Source organism: Pseudopodoces humilis, chromosome 5 (assembly GCF_049639895.1).
Source record: "Pseudopodoces humilis isolate 2021_Gansu_Grassland_sample_001 chromosome 5, ASM4963989v1, whole genome shotgun sequence".
Taxonomy (NCBI): Eukaryota; Metazoa; Chordata; class Aves; order Passeriformes; family Paridae; genus Pseudopodoces; species Pseudopodoces humilis.
Window position 1 is genome coordinate 18,425,224 of NC_142204.1, and position 14,298 is coordinate 18,439,521.

At 45.9% G+C, this 14,298-nt stretch overlaps 1 protein-coding gene across 4 annotated transcripts in view; it reads right to left on the reverse strand.

The window, feature by feature from the left end:
* The window catches only part of HIPK2 (homeodomain interacting protein kinase 2), a 138,521-nt gene that overhangs the window by 43,390 nt on the left and 80,833 nt on the right, over window positions 1-14,298 (reverse strand). For all 4 annotated transcript variants that reach the window (XM_005527894.3, XM_005527893.3, XM_014256865.2 and 1 more), the window contains exon 3: window positions 1,748-1,871. In XM_005527894.3, the coding sequence (XP_005527951.2) occupies window positions 1,748-1,871 (124 nt within the window). The remainder of the gene's footprint in view (window positions 1-1,747; window positions 1,872-14,298) is intronic.

Genomic DNA, 14,298 nt, shown 5'->3' on the forward strand with positions numbered 1-14,298 from the left:
TCCAGGAAGTCATTTCAGCAAATTTGATATTTGCTCTCTAACTCTTGCCGGTTTTCTTCCACCTGAGCACACAGCCTGTCCTAGGAGCAGTTTGAAGTTCCAAACAGAGGATTATGAAGTGACTAGCTTTGAACTAAGGTGAAATATACACTCAAGCCAACTGACGCCCTCATGGTATGGAAACTACTTGTCTCTACTGACTACATGATGTTATTTGGGTTGCATCCACAAGCATGACCTCACTGGCACCCATACAGCGAAAAGACACTCTATTTGTGTTTCCAGGATCTCAAACTTTTATTTATTTATAAAGGAGAAAGGGTCTGTGATTACACAATTAAAGACCAATGTCACACATGCCTGAGGTACCACACAAAACCTTAACTTTGGCACCTCCTGACTCCTGAACGGCTTCATTCTGCAAAATTGCTGCAAACTCTGCAAAACTACTAAAACCAGTCACCTACTCTAGAAAATTCTAGGGAAGAATGCAAACTGTTTTTGAGAGAAGAAACAGAGACTGATAAAAACATTAAATAAATAAAGGCATGAAAAGCAGCCGTGGTTTCAATCACTTCCAAGCACTCAGGCCCCAGTTCACTGTGCATGGCTTGCTCAGCTCTGCAGCTCTTTAGGTCCATCAGAGCTCACACACCTGAGAGGCACCAGGATCCTGCCTGCAGCCAGTGCCAGCGCTGCAGCCAGGGGCCAGATTCAGCCCCTACCCCTTTCCCAGCTCCCCAGGAGCCCTCGTCACACTTTACCAGAGGAAGCTTTCTGCTGGGCAGTTAAGCTGGCCAGTAAGGTATGGTGATTTCTTTTTCAGCTGTGTGTTTTATGGCCTTTGGGGTGCAACAGGGAAGAGAAAGAAATCTACTCTTCATGCTTGGTATGTGATTTTCAAACGCTTGTAAGTTTCTCCGCTACATCTGATTTCCTTTAGAGTCACTAACAGCCCTGCTCTTTGCTGCACGTTATTTCCCCTGCCAAATTTTACCTTTAGAGCTCTGAATAAAAAAATACTAGTTTCAAAAGAAAAGTCAAGAAAACATTTCACTGTGTGAAAAACTTATTTATTATCCTGCCTTTTTTTTTTCTTTTTAAAAAAAAATTATTTCCTAAAAGAAAAAAAGACCCTTTTCAGGCTGTATTTGCAGACAGCTAAGATCAGCCTGAAGAATACTATGGGAATGCAAAGTTTTCTACAGCCCTGGCTCTAGCTGCTGCTGCATTATCACTTTTAGGTCTACAAAAAGAGCATAAAATCCTATCGGGAGAAAAGGGACGACAGCTTATATTAACTGGAAGCCTACATCAATGCCAACGTCCTCCTTCTTGTCATTGCTTCTAATATGCACTCTCATAAAAGGGGTTATGAAATGCAGCCGAGTTTGTGCAGTTTCTTCTGACAAATAAGGCTTTATACAGCACTTGCTGTTAGAGCAGAGAACGGGTGCCTGCTCTGCTCAGTGAGGAGAGACATGTACATAGTCTCCAGTCAATGGCAGCGTTGACTCTCAATTGAGACTTCACTCAGGCGGCCAGGCCTTAAAAGCCAGCGAACCGAGCTGCACACTGGTTACCTGGAATAGATTCCCAGATGCATGATGACAATGTTGACTTGGGAGAGCAAGAAACACAGATCCATCATTAGCAAAAGTGAAAAAGTTGGCATCTGTTCATTCTGACAAGAGAAGGGAAGAAGATGTGTGCACTTACCAGCACCCAGGGCAATATCCACACCCACCTGATCGTACTCTGAAGCTCCTGGGTACAAGGGCCAGCCCAAGAACAGCTCTGCAATGACACATCCCAATGACCACATATCGATTGCTTCACAAAAGGGTAAACCGAGGATGATTTCAGGGGCTCTGCAAAGGAAGAGGTCAGAAAACATCAGCAAGGGGGGCAGAACGGCTCGGCTGGTATAGGGCAGCTGGTGCCCATCGTGACACTCACAGAGCTGCTACCAACAAGTGTCACTGCTCTGACAGAGCTGAGGGACACACTGGTCACTGGCACAGTGCCTGCTAGCCAAACGTTAGTTGGTGAATATTTATCCTTACAGAAGAGTACTGTGGCCATATACAACCAAGAGACAGCCCTACATTTGGCAGCATTTTGTAAAGGAGAGAACTACTGCTGCTTTCATCCAGCAAGTGGGAATATGAAGGCACCCAATCAAGGCTCTCAGGCCCAGCTCGCTCTCCTGTGGAGAACTGTGCAGATCCCCTGCAGTGAAGCATCCTCTGTTCACACAGCTCCGTGGGTTCACAAACAGCCAGACATTAAATAATCATTACAGGACTGGTATAAAAGGATTACTGACTTTTTAAACAAATGGCAGTAACAATAAAACAGAGAAATAATGTAATTAGATCTATTAGACCTAAGCCTTTTCCTCAGGAGGAAGTAGCCAAGAAGCCTTCCTTTCCCAGTCTGTCCCAGGCGCCTGATTAGATTTCCCTTTCCCTTTCAGCCCAAGCAGCCAAAATGCAGCACCTCTCTGGCTATGCATTTATTGCAGTCTCCAGGAGATGCCACCAAAGCACCTCTGCTCCCTCCCCTTCCAGGGGGAACCTGTCCCACTGCCCTGGGGTGGTTGGAATCCTTCTCCACTGATGCTGAAAAGGTCTGTAGGATGAGGTTAGATGAACTCGCTCAACTCCAGTGGCCAAGGTGAGGTGAGGTGGGTCCTGACCTACGTGCTCCAAACATTCTGCGTTTCATAAACTTCTGTGTGAAAGAACCAAAAATATTTTCCAAATACTGAAAACCTTGTACACACAAACACCTTCCTTACTTATCCCACCTCTGCCTAGATGTCCACATGCAGTTATGTGACGCAGTTCCTATTTATACAAGGATCTCCTAAAGCTTCTCTCCTGTTCTTCTTGTAACTCTTCTGAAGCCCCAGCTTCTGGTTTCACGGTACGTACAGCAGGAAGAATAACTTACTCTCCCATAACCCTCTAACTATAAAGAAAAAAAGAGCAGAAGACAGATAAAAAAAACCCCACACACTGCTTTAAAACGTTCATAATTTTAAATATAGCCTTGGGATTCCTTGGGCCCTCATGCATATTTTGGGAATGCCTGGAGTTGGCTATTGAGCAAATCAAGTGCCACCATCCAAAGCTTGAAATAGGACCCATGGTTCCCAGTTCCCCATCTGTCATCAGGATAAGATCTGACACTAGTGAGATCATACTAAGGATTACCAATTGCAGTGGAAAATATTATGTTTTAATCACGCCATTACACAGTCATGTCAAGACAAGTCTTTAGCCAAGAAACCAAGCAAAATGGTAATTTTTTTTCCAAAGAAACAAAGACCCTGTAGCAAGAATCCATACCCCGTCTTCAGTCCACAAACTCCTCCAGTTTTGGGGGGACTTGTAATGATAAAAGTCCCAAACTACCTCTTCTTAAACCAGAAATGCAGAATGTAAAAATTACAGGAAATCCAGGGATTTTAAAGTTAGAATTCTTTGTGGCATTCCCACAAAAAAACTAGTCAGAAACTTAAAAAGTGGCTACACTTAGCCCTTCTAGCTTCCTCTGTGCTTGTCATCGTCATACCCTACTGCTCTTTAGCTCACTGTGATAAACTTTTTGTTCTAACAGCAATCTCTCCTCATGAACAAGGGGTTAATTTTCCTCTTTTCCTTCCCATTCCGTCATCCCTGTCATCCCTACACACTACTCGACACCTAGACAAAATGCAGAGAGAAAAAGACAGCTATGGTGACCTGAATCTCATTACTATGTAAATCCTGCATTCAAAGCCATCTGCCTCTCCCTGCCTGCCTTCCACATTGTGAACGAAATGTCCCCGGTCACTAATGAGAGCTCAGCCACGAATCGCCTGAACTTCAAATCCCTCCCACTAACTCAAGTGGAGGGGTGGACTACAGGGATATTCCCAACATGATTTTGTGTGGAAAACTCCCTGTTCACAGAAAACACTTGCACTGCTGTCATATGCAGCACACACCTCCTTTCCTCTCTCCCCACACTTATGCTGCCAACACCTTCAGACCCCTGCAAGAAGGGATGACCTAGAATTTGAGGTTCCAAAATGTCTTTTTTTTTTTTTTCTTTTTTTTTTCTCCCGAGTCTTTAGCTGTCCAGTGGGTTTTCCTGAAAGCTCCACTTTCTGGTGTGCAGGAATTAGGAGAGAATTTATTTTTTACATGCAGAAGAAATTTTTCATCTCTGCAATTGGGAAGAAAAGCACTAATCAATGTCCATATTATTTCAACACATAAAATGCAACTAAACAGAACACCACTCATTCTATGAATTCTAACAATGGTGAGAGTGCCTGTGAGAAGGGACTATATCTAGGGGCCTTATGTACATCACAGCCACTAGCTGCTGTGGTTTTCTCACAGTCTTCACATCATAACTGTGATTTTTCCATGGAGAGGGAGTGGCCTAAGACAAAAAGGTCTTGTTAATGTAATTAAGCAGTCATTAAGACAGCTCAAGAACAACAGGTAGTGGACACCACACAGGCTGCCAGGTTTTCAGCCTAGATACCTCCTGTTTGCTGTGTGAAAGAGGGAGCTGCAGTCACCAGGAGCAGTGCTCTGCCTGCTTGAGATGGCCAATACCAAGCATTTTGGGGCAGGATGCTACGAGCTCTGTAATGAAATAATCTGTCCATTGATACAATACCTTTGAACCTCTACTGTGGTGGAAGTTGCTCTTTACGCTCAGTTATGGATGCATACATCCTTCTGTACATAGGATCTAATGTGCAACTCTTCTTTTTCTTAATATAACCATGTCAGTTTTTTAAGACAAGGTGAGATCTTGACTTCCATCACATGTTGTGGCACAGAGTTCCACAGGCAACCTTCTGCTTTCAATAGCATCCTAGCTCAGCTGTTTAAAGCTTGGTTTTCCTTCACCAGGTTTAAATTTGTCACCTTTCACTTCATGTTCACATAGATTGGTCTAGCGGTGAAGATGGAAGTGATTGAATCACCTGTCCTTTAACACAAGCTATTTTTATAGCTCTGCCCTGTTCTCCCATGTCTGCAGCAGCTTCTGGCTTCTCAGTGTACCATCCCATGGATGTTTCAATCCACTTCCACTGCCTGACCCTACAACTCCTCTTCCTGACATGACTGCTTGGAGACAGGCTGAACAGACCTAGAAAGAGTTAAACACAAAGACATTCCCCAGACTTATTTTACACTATTTGCAGAATGCTTTCACGTTCCAGTCTTCCCTAAGCTTAATATTTTGTTTGCTTTTGGAGTGACACGAGGCATTTCAGCAGATGTTTTATCTGGGAGATCCTCTGAGACACACAGTCCTTTCTCCAGAGAAGCTGCAGTTAATTTAGGACACAGAATTATGCAGAAATAGTTCATTTTTTCTCTTCCAGTGTTTACTGCCTTTCAGTACTGCACTGATCTGGCATAATGTTTCCTGTAATCTAGATCAAGTCCTTTAAATGCTCCTCACTCTTTTCTGTAGCCTAACCTAAGCAAGTCTGTGATATCTGCATGCTTGAACACTTCACTACTGGTCCAGCACTTTTTACAGATAATTAATACATTAAATAACTCTGGTCCTAAAATGTGCATGCAGTCCACTCCACAACTGACCCTTGTTTTCCTAAAAGCACTCAGATTTAGTTCAGCATTAAAGATGGTGTAATTCTCTTTCCAAAAAGTAAAGAAAACAGTTTCCATGCCTTAACCAATTCTTGTGTTAGATTTCTCCACTCTGCAGCTGCTAACACTGTGTAAAAAGGGAAAATGCCCTATGAAAGTGTGCACATCCGACTACCACAATCATAAATCAGAAGGACGATTCACATGGCAGGAGACCCTCCCGAACAGCACGGAGATCTTCAGCAGATCTCTCTCCATGACTGCACAGAGAAATATTTTCTGTACCAACAGTACAGGTTTTTTAACATAGACTCACCAAACCTTTCGATTGTGGTGAGGACCTTGTCTGACAGCACACAATGGAGCCAGCTGCCAGATACCTCAATACATGCAAGAACATCCCCATTTCCTGCTCTCCACCCATTTCTTGGCTGTGCATCGGCAACACTCTTGGCACAGTAACTCCTGCCTCTAGTACAAGACACACAGAAGGAAAACAGAAAACTTTGCCCTCCTGTCCTTCCTCTCCCATGAGCTGCCCTCGATGTCTTCCAACAAAAGGCACTCCCCTCCTGCATGCACAGGCACAACCTGTTCTACAGCTCACACAAATCTCACCATCATAGACCAAAGGTTTAGAAACCACTTGCCACCAGCCTGGGAAAGACTGAAGAGCCCTGCCAAGAGCTTCTATCTCCAGGACAAAAGCAACCATCCCCACTTCCCACATCTCCTACCCCTTTCTGACCAAATTACTTGCCTGGACAGCAATGAGTGACCTGTTCCTCGGCTTAGCAGTGAGTCCAGTCAGTCCCCCATCCTTTGGAGCTCAGCTTGAATGTGCCTGTGTACACCAGAGTGCTGCCAGTGCCCCAGGGTCCCCGTGCTGGCAGCACCCACAGGTCCCCAGAGGCAGAAGTGCCATCTCATCATTTGCTTGCACCTCACACACGACCCTGTCCTGCTTTCAGGCCTGCTGCTGGCAGAGTATTTACTTTAGCAACCCTGCTTTGTGGCAGGGTAATTTCATTGTCTGGTGTTTCTGTCAGGAAAATTAATTACCAGTCTAGCTCGCTGGCTTTTTCACCCACACATCACAGGACATTAAAAACAAATGCCAAAAAAATTCATTTGCACGGACTCAGATTCAGAGAGCTGGGCTCTTTCTGAATTTTAAAACTTCCCTGCAAACTGCTTTCCTCAGGGATAATTTACCACCTCTGGTAGGGTCCCATGGCCAAGAGTGATAGTCTCAGCAGAGTCCTTCATGGACAAGTATACACATCAGACAAAAATATAACTCCAGACTTGAGACTTGCTGGCACCTTAGCAGACAGTGCTCCTGCTTCCAGAGGAAGATTGGGGGCAGCTGCAGGCAGTGCAGACAGACCTGAAGTGAAGATGTCTCTGAGCTGGTACACACAGCTCCTGTTTCACCCTACCTGCTTGAGTCACCTGCTAAAGCCTGAATTCCAGGAAGCAGCAGCTTTCACATCTCAGCTCAGGAAGCCCTGGGCAGAGAGGCCAGAGCTGAGCTCCTCTGCCCAAGCAGGGATGCACTGACCAGCTGCACAGCCAGGGCTTCACCTCACTCAGGGCTGGCTCATGCTCTCCCATGCACCAAGATACCTCTTGTGAGGACAAGGAACTGCATCCTTTGTGTGTCTTACAAAGGGGTTTTTATTCAAGTGATGGAGCTCTATCCTCCTCTCAGAAAAATCCTTTCTTAGGCATCTTTATGGACTCTTTCTCATACCTGCTCACTTGACTCTTTTGTATTCTGTGGAGGTGTCCATCTTTTATTGCCATGTACTGTAGAATGAAAAGAACCTTTAACTCTAAGGTAATGGAGGTGGAATGCACAGAGAATCTTTTTTTTTGTTCCTCTGTACCTCTCGGACTCTAAATAATTTCTAAAGTGAAAGGATGTAAAAGGAGAGAGGCTCATATTCTGGAAGTAAAAGGTTACAGTTGCTATTTCCCTCACCCCTCCACCTCTCCACTCACACAGAGACACCTGGAAGGGATGCAGACATCAGATATGAATGACCCCCAGACTAAGGCCATCCTCTGCTCCAGGGCTGGGCATCTGCAGACTTTTGTGTCTGTGATCAAGACAGCCACCAGGCCCAGAGCTCAACACACCTACAAGCACCAACAGCTCCTCCTTGTTCACTCCCCATGGCACGCAGGGGACAGGAGAGCAGCTCTAGGCCCCACTTGTGTCACTCAGCAGGGAAATTCTGGGCTTACCCTCATTGCTGGACTTCTGCATTTCTCCTGCATCCCTGAGCAAGGAACAGCCCTGGGAGACTCATCCCAGAATATGCAGGCACACTATGCCTTTCAGATTCCAGCATAAAGTTCCAGCCATGGGGAGGCCAGTCAGCTCAGGTTTATTCCTGAGTGAGGGAAAGAACCACAGAGGAATGCCACCCAATTGGTCACAGGATACTGTTTGCCCACAAAGATGCATTGCTTTCAATGATAAGGAAGGACAGTGCCACTATATATGAAAATACAGGGCCTTCTAGCAGGCTCTGTATTTCACAGGTCAAACACAGGTGCACCTGGTTTCTGGGAAGGACTGTGGGTGTAGCCAGAGCCATTTCCAGGGCTGCCAGACCACCTATACAACCACCACTAGAAAGAAGGGAGCTCCAACACTGCACTGCTCACACTGCTCTTGCCCATCCCTCAAGATCAGACTGCAACACTTCAAGAAATATCTGAATCAGCTCAAAAGACTGGAGGCTGGATCCACTCAGCCCTCGGTGATGGTTTATGTTACAGGACATAAATATAAACTGGAGGCTGGTAAACCAGTGAGGTACCGCAGGGGTTTATCCCGGACTGGTCTCATGTAACATCTTTATCCCTGACCTAAGGAGGAGGCAGAGTGCATTCTCATCCAGTTTATGGGTGATGCCACACTGGAGAGACCTGACCATGCACTTGGGGGCAGGGCTGCCACCCAGAGGGACCTGGACAGGCCAGGAGAAATGCCAGGTCTGGCCCCTGGGACAGTAAAGCACTGGTGACAACTGGGGAGCTGCTCAGCTGGAATGGCCATGAGCACCTTGACTCGAGGGGCAGTGGGCTAGAAAGGAAGACCCCTGTTGGTAGGACCAACAGCCTCCCTGGAAAAAGACCAGCAGACCAAGGAATGAGGTAACCCATCTCCAGCCACATCTGGACACCTGTTTGCTCGGAGGATCCCAGTGGGTGGGTGAACTGGAGCAACCCTCCAGGGGAGGGAGAACTATCATGTCCATGACAGCAGCCTGCCCCTCCTCCTCTGGCACATAGGGAAAATGGTGCCAGGCTCTTCCCTCAGGTGGGCAGCAGAAGGCAGAGATGACAGACAAACCAAAACAGGGGAGGATCCCTCTGGGAATGGGGAAAACACCTCCACTGTGCAGATAAATGAACCACCAGCACAGGCTGCCCTGAGGGACTCTGCAGTCTCTATCCTTGGAGGCTTTTAAGACGCAGCAAGATGAAGTCTTGATCTTGATCTCATAGCAGACTCTACCTTGACCATCAGGATGGACTAAATGACCTCTCAGGGCCCCCTGTCGTCTAAATTTCTCTAACTCTATAAGGCTCAGTGACCATACATTCCTCAAAAGGAAGGTCACCAAGATCCTCCTACACACAGGAGTGTGTCCCGTGGTTTAGGTGCAGGTCCCAGGGTGTTTTAATCTTGTGTACATACACACAGGTCTGTCTTTTAAAAACAGAGAGCAAGTTACACAACAATTACTTCTGAACCTGACTGGAGTAATTATCAACCAAGCCTCTCATTGATAGTTAAGGCTATTTAATAGCAAATAACTCACAGAAGCATACTAGACTACCCACCAGCCCTGGCCACTGCTCACGTTCCTCCAGGGTGCTGATTGGGAAGGGTGAAAATACTCCAGAGGATGGTGTCAGAGGAAGACAGGGCTAGCCTGAACCTCAGGAAACCACCCACTCCCTCCCTGCCCCAATCCTGGGCCAGCCTGTGTCACTCCTGGCAAGCATTCAGCTAGCCTGTCTTAGAGACCTCCCATGGTGGAGCATCCAGAAACTCTGCCGTGCCCCAAAGGACCTCACCCCTAGTAATTTTAAGGAATAATACAGCTGTGCATAGCTGACTTTATGTCATGCTTAATTACAACTTGTTGTCAATCTGGCATCTATGTAATACATATGGAAAAACATAATTTAATACATCTCACTTGACTTTGCTTATACCTGGCTTTCTGCCAGGCTGCACCTCCTCCCTCTCCTCACTCTGCCTCGGCCCCAACACATACTCAGTACCTCTAACCTTGTCTCTTTTTCTCTCTGGCTCACTCTGTCTGTCTCCTTTTTCTGCTTCATCTTTCCTGCTCTCTTCCCACACTTACTGTGGATATCCCACCCAGGAACCCCCTAACCCTGTGAAGGGGGTGCACACCCTGCACCTGGAAACACAACCCTGTGCTGCTATGGGTTTGCATCCATCTGGAAAAACGGGGAGTCACAAAGACACCTATCAGGCACTCCAATAGGATCCCCCTGCTCGCTGCCACCATCCACATGAGGCTCTTGGAAAAAGCAATTTCCATAGGTTAATCCTGGAAGACTTTCAAGTAAACCACACTTACATATCAAGCACTTTGCCATCCCTATGCATCTTTCTTGGGATTAAGAAAGCTGGATTCAGCCATGAACAAAGCCTGGGTTTAAATGGGGAGGGAGGGGTCCCTGCTGGAAGGCTCTGCACCTCTGTGCTCTCCTATATACATTGTAAATACATTCATTTAGGTTAGGGCCTTAAAGAAAACCTCCTGCTCTCTTCAGCAAGAGCATGTGAGAAAATAAATGACTGAAGCCCAGAGCTGGAGAAGACAGTGCAGCTGTTTGTGGAAACAAGACAAAAGATTTAGAAACATTTGCTTTTTTCCCCCCCTCTCCCATGTCAGGCTGTTTACAGAAACCAAGGGATGAAATTTTGCAGACAAAACCACTGAGAGCAGCCTGTCAGTCTCGAAGGGAAGGAGAAAGGGAGGGAGAGGGAGAGGGAGGGGAGCGTAGGCTTCTTTCAGGATTATGGATCATTGCTAAATTGCTCTATCAATTATTAAACCCATCACTCAAAGCACAGTAACCAAAATATAGCAGATAAAGCCTTTCTCATCCACTCTCTACCAGCTGCTCTCCTCCTCCTAAAGCCAGAGGGGAATGAAAATTCCTACAGTTTATATTTTATAAAGATAATTTTCCCTGTGCCTTGAAAATAAAAGATTTTCCGGACAAGGTACAATGGAATCGAGCCCATGGCGGGAAGATATTAAAGGAGGAATTGCCCTTTTGACTAACAGACCGAAGGAATAAAACAAAATATCTCCAATCAATATTATTTCTTAACAATGACAGGTTAAAACATTTGTCTGTAAATAAATGAAGAAGCAGGCCTCAGCCATCAATACCCGTTAGCTGCTGTTTGCTCTTTGCCACTGCTGCTGAACAGACCTGAGATCCACAGCAGTGTGGGGATGGTCCCAGAAAAGGACAGGACAAAGGGACACCTGGTCTGGCCAGCGGCTCTGAGGAGAAGGAAACTGCAGCCATGCATCCAGGGTGTCACAGGAACCCTGGCTGTGCAGTGCTGAGAAGGATCCGCACAGCAGGAACAACCAGGACTTGACATCCAGCTGGAAAGGGTCTGGATGGACCTAGTGATTCTGTGAGATTTTTAGCAGCTCTACAGGCACTTGCTGGAAGCATTTACCATATGCATCATCTGAAGCAAATGCTTGAGTCCTGGCAAGAACCTGACTGCAGCTCAGGTTAAACACGCACTCGTGTTTTGCTGAACCTGAATCCCCTAGCAAGTCCTTGCTGTGATTGAGCTGGAAATCATAAAAGGCAAAAAAATGCTAGTAAGCCAAGTAATGGGAAAGAGAGCCAGGCCCTGGGTTTGACCAAGAGCCTGCTAAGCTTGCCACAGCCAAGCATCATTGCACATCCCTGGAGGAAGCCCTGCTGGACTGACCACAATGATACTCACCTCTTTGCACTCCGAAGTGCAGGACTCCATAAACTTGAGAGGAGGTGCACAACACAGAGCACCAGGACCATCACCCCGGGGGTCAGCAGCTCCACGCTGAGCCACAAGCACAAAAACACGCACAGGGGGTGATGCAACAACAGCTACATTCAGCACAGCGTGACCTCTGGTTGTTCTCCCAAACAAAGGGCCATGCGTGGGGGGAGGGTCAGGGCTTCCCCAGGTTATGGAAGAAATCAGAGAATAGAAAAATCATAATTTGAAAACAAAAGCCCTATCCATGCCAGGCAGTGAATGGATGAGCCGCAATGTATTGGGTGCAGAAATCCCCTGAAGGAAGGATCTGATCAAGAAGGGGAAGAATGCCAATTATGTGCTCCCATTCATGCCACTGCAATGAAAGCATAATTCTGACTCTGCTTTCTGACCCGCAGTATGCAATTTATGCAAATCCAAGCTGTTCCCACTTCCCTCAGAGCCAAGTGTCCACCAATGCCAGAGCTGGCTCTAACTTTTTGTTTTCCTTTTCAAATCTATTGTTTTCACTGCTGAATATTTAAGACCTTTTGTTGTTGCTGTTGCATTTCTTTGGAAATGAGATAATAATTGAAAAAATCCCACAGCACACAGAAACAAACAAAAGTTGACTTCTCCTCTCTCCAGCCGTTCTGCCACGCTCAGTTCCATCCCAAGCCCTTATCGTTCCAGCCCAGAGCCTTGCCACGCATTGGCCAAGTGAAGCTTCTCATGTCTGATCTGCAACGCTCCTGACACTTTTGTTCACAGCAAATACTGAAAGTTGCACCAAGCTGCATGGTGGTTTTATAGGATTAGCCCGAATACTGAGCCAACTGTCAATACAAGGCTCCAAAAGATTTCTATCCCTGGCAAACACGGATATGAACCAGACTCAGGCCATGATCCTAAGATTGGCTTCACAGAACAACTAGCAGGTCTGAGGCTAAAAATATCAAATTACTGCAGCCTTCCTTTATTTTTTTTTCTTTTTTTAATCATGTCTACTGGCTGCCTTCTTTTTTTATAAGTAGAAGAAGACAAAGACAAAAATGAAGTATTTATCCTGCCTGCTCCTTGGAGAAAGGAGCATTGCCCTTTACTTATCTCTGAAGAGCCACACAGATTTAATATTATTATTAGCCGCAACTGTTTGTATTTCTGTAGCACACAGAAGCCCCAGCAGAGCCCGGAACCTCACAATGCTAGATGCTGAAACGTGCTAAGGGACTGTGTCTGCTCCAGAGAATTGATGATCTAAGACGATGTGTGGTGACAGGGGAACAGATTGGTGGAGCACTTTGCCCAAGATCATACAGTGAGAGCACAGCAAAGCCAAGGAAAGAAGCGGGGTCCTTGTGAACAGTGTGCCGTATCTATCAGACCACTACTTCTACTCATTATAGCTGGGAACAACAACAATAATACATGGATTTGAAGGCTCTTTCTAAAGAGATGGGTATTACTGAGGTAAGGCAAATTGTAGGTCAAAATGACCTGTAGATATCACCCAGTAAGACAGCAGCCATGCCGGGAACAGCGCATGAAATCCAAGGCCCACATTTAAGCCCCGCCAAGTGAGTCACAGCACCCTGCTTACACTCTTGCTCCACACAGAGCTTAAGGAAAAGCCTGGGAATGCCTGCTCATCTGCGTGGCAGGGAACATCAGGGACACCTCGGAGCTGCCCCACTTGGCTATTCCTGCTGCAAAAAGTTGAAAATTTCCACTTTCAACTCAAGCCCTACTTGAGTCAGCACGGAGCAGGTGACAACAGCCCCCTGCACAAGCAGCGGGGCACAGCACACACTGCAGAATCACAAATCCACTCCGAATTTAATTTATTTTTATTACATTTCTATTAGGGCTAACATCTGGAAGTGTTAACTAGAGCCCTACTGTACTAGATGATGTAATAATTGCAAGAAAACAGTCCCTGCACTAAAAAAGTTGCAACCTAATTTAGGATCCCTCATCACCCTGGAAATAAAAGCTCTGGGACTTGCTGCTCAGCATCTGCTAAGACAGGATCTGCAACCAAGCCTAAACAAAATGCAATCCCTGACCCATTGGGGTGAGCACTATGAGCCTAGATCCTGCAGCTACCATATTTTAGGGCCAAAGACTGCAATTGCTCCCTTGTCCAGTGATGGAAGAGAGCCCTTGTAGCTGTAGCAGAGGAACAACTATGACTTTAACTGTTATGTCACACATCTTAGTGGAGCCAGACAGAAAACCAGGATAGCAGCAAGAACGCAAGTGTGCCGTGCAAATAGTCCTGAAGGAAGCATGATGCTTGCAGGAGGAAAGGCACCACTTCAGAAGAAAGACTTTTAAAACAAAGTCTTCTGCAAAGTTAAGTTATTTAAAAACATCACATAGAAAACTCAATTGTTCTCTAGTGCATCTCTGTACCAAATCAAGAACCTAAATTCAATCATTAAAGTGTGAAGCTGATGAATTTAAATCCATAGTAAGTGCAAATTTCAACACAATTTTAAGTAAGGAGTCGCTCCCAACACCTTCATAACATGTCAACACATAGTCATATATTTGTTTCTGGGACTCTTCAAAATGTCTCCTTTTACTGTTTCATTTTTTTCTTGC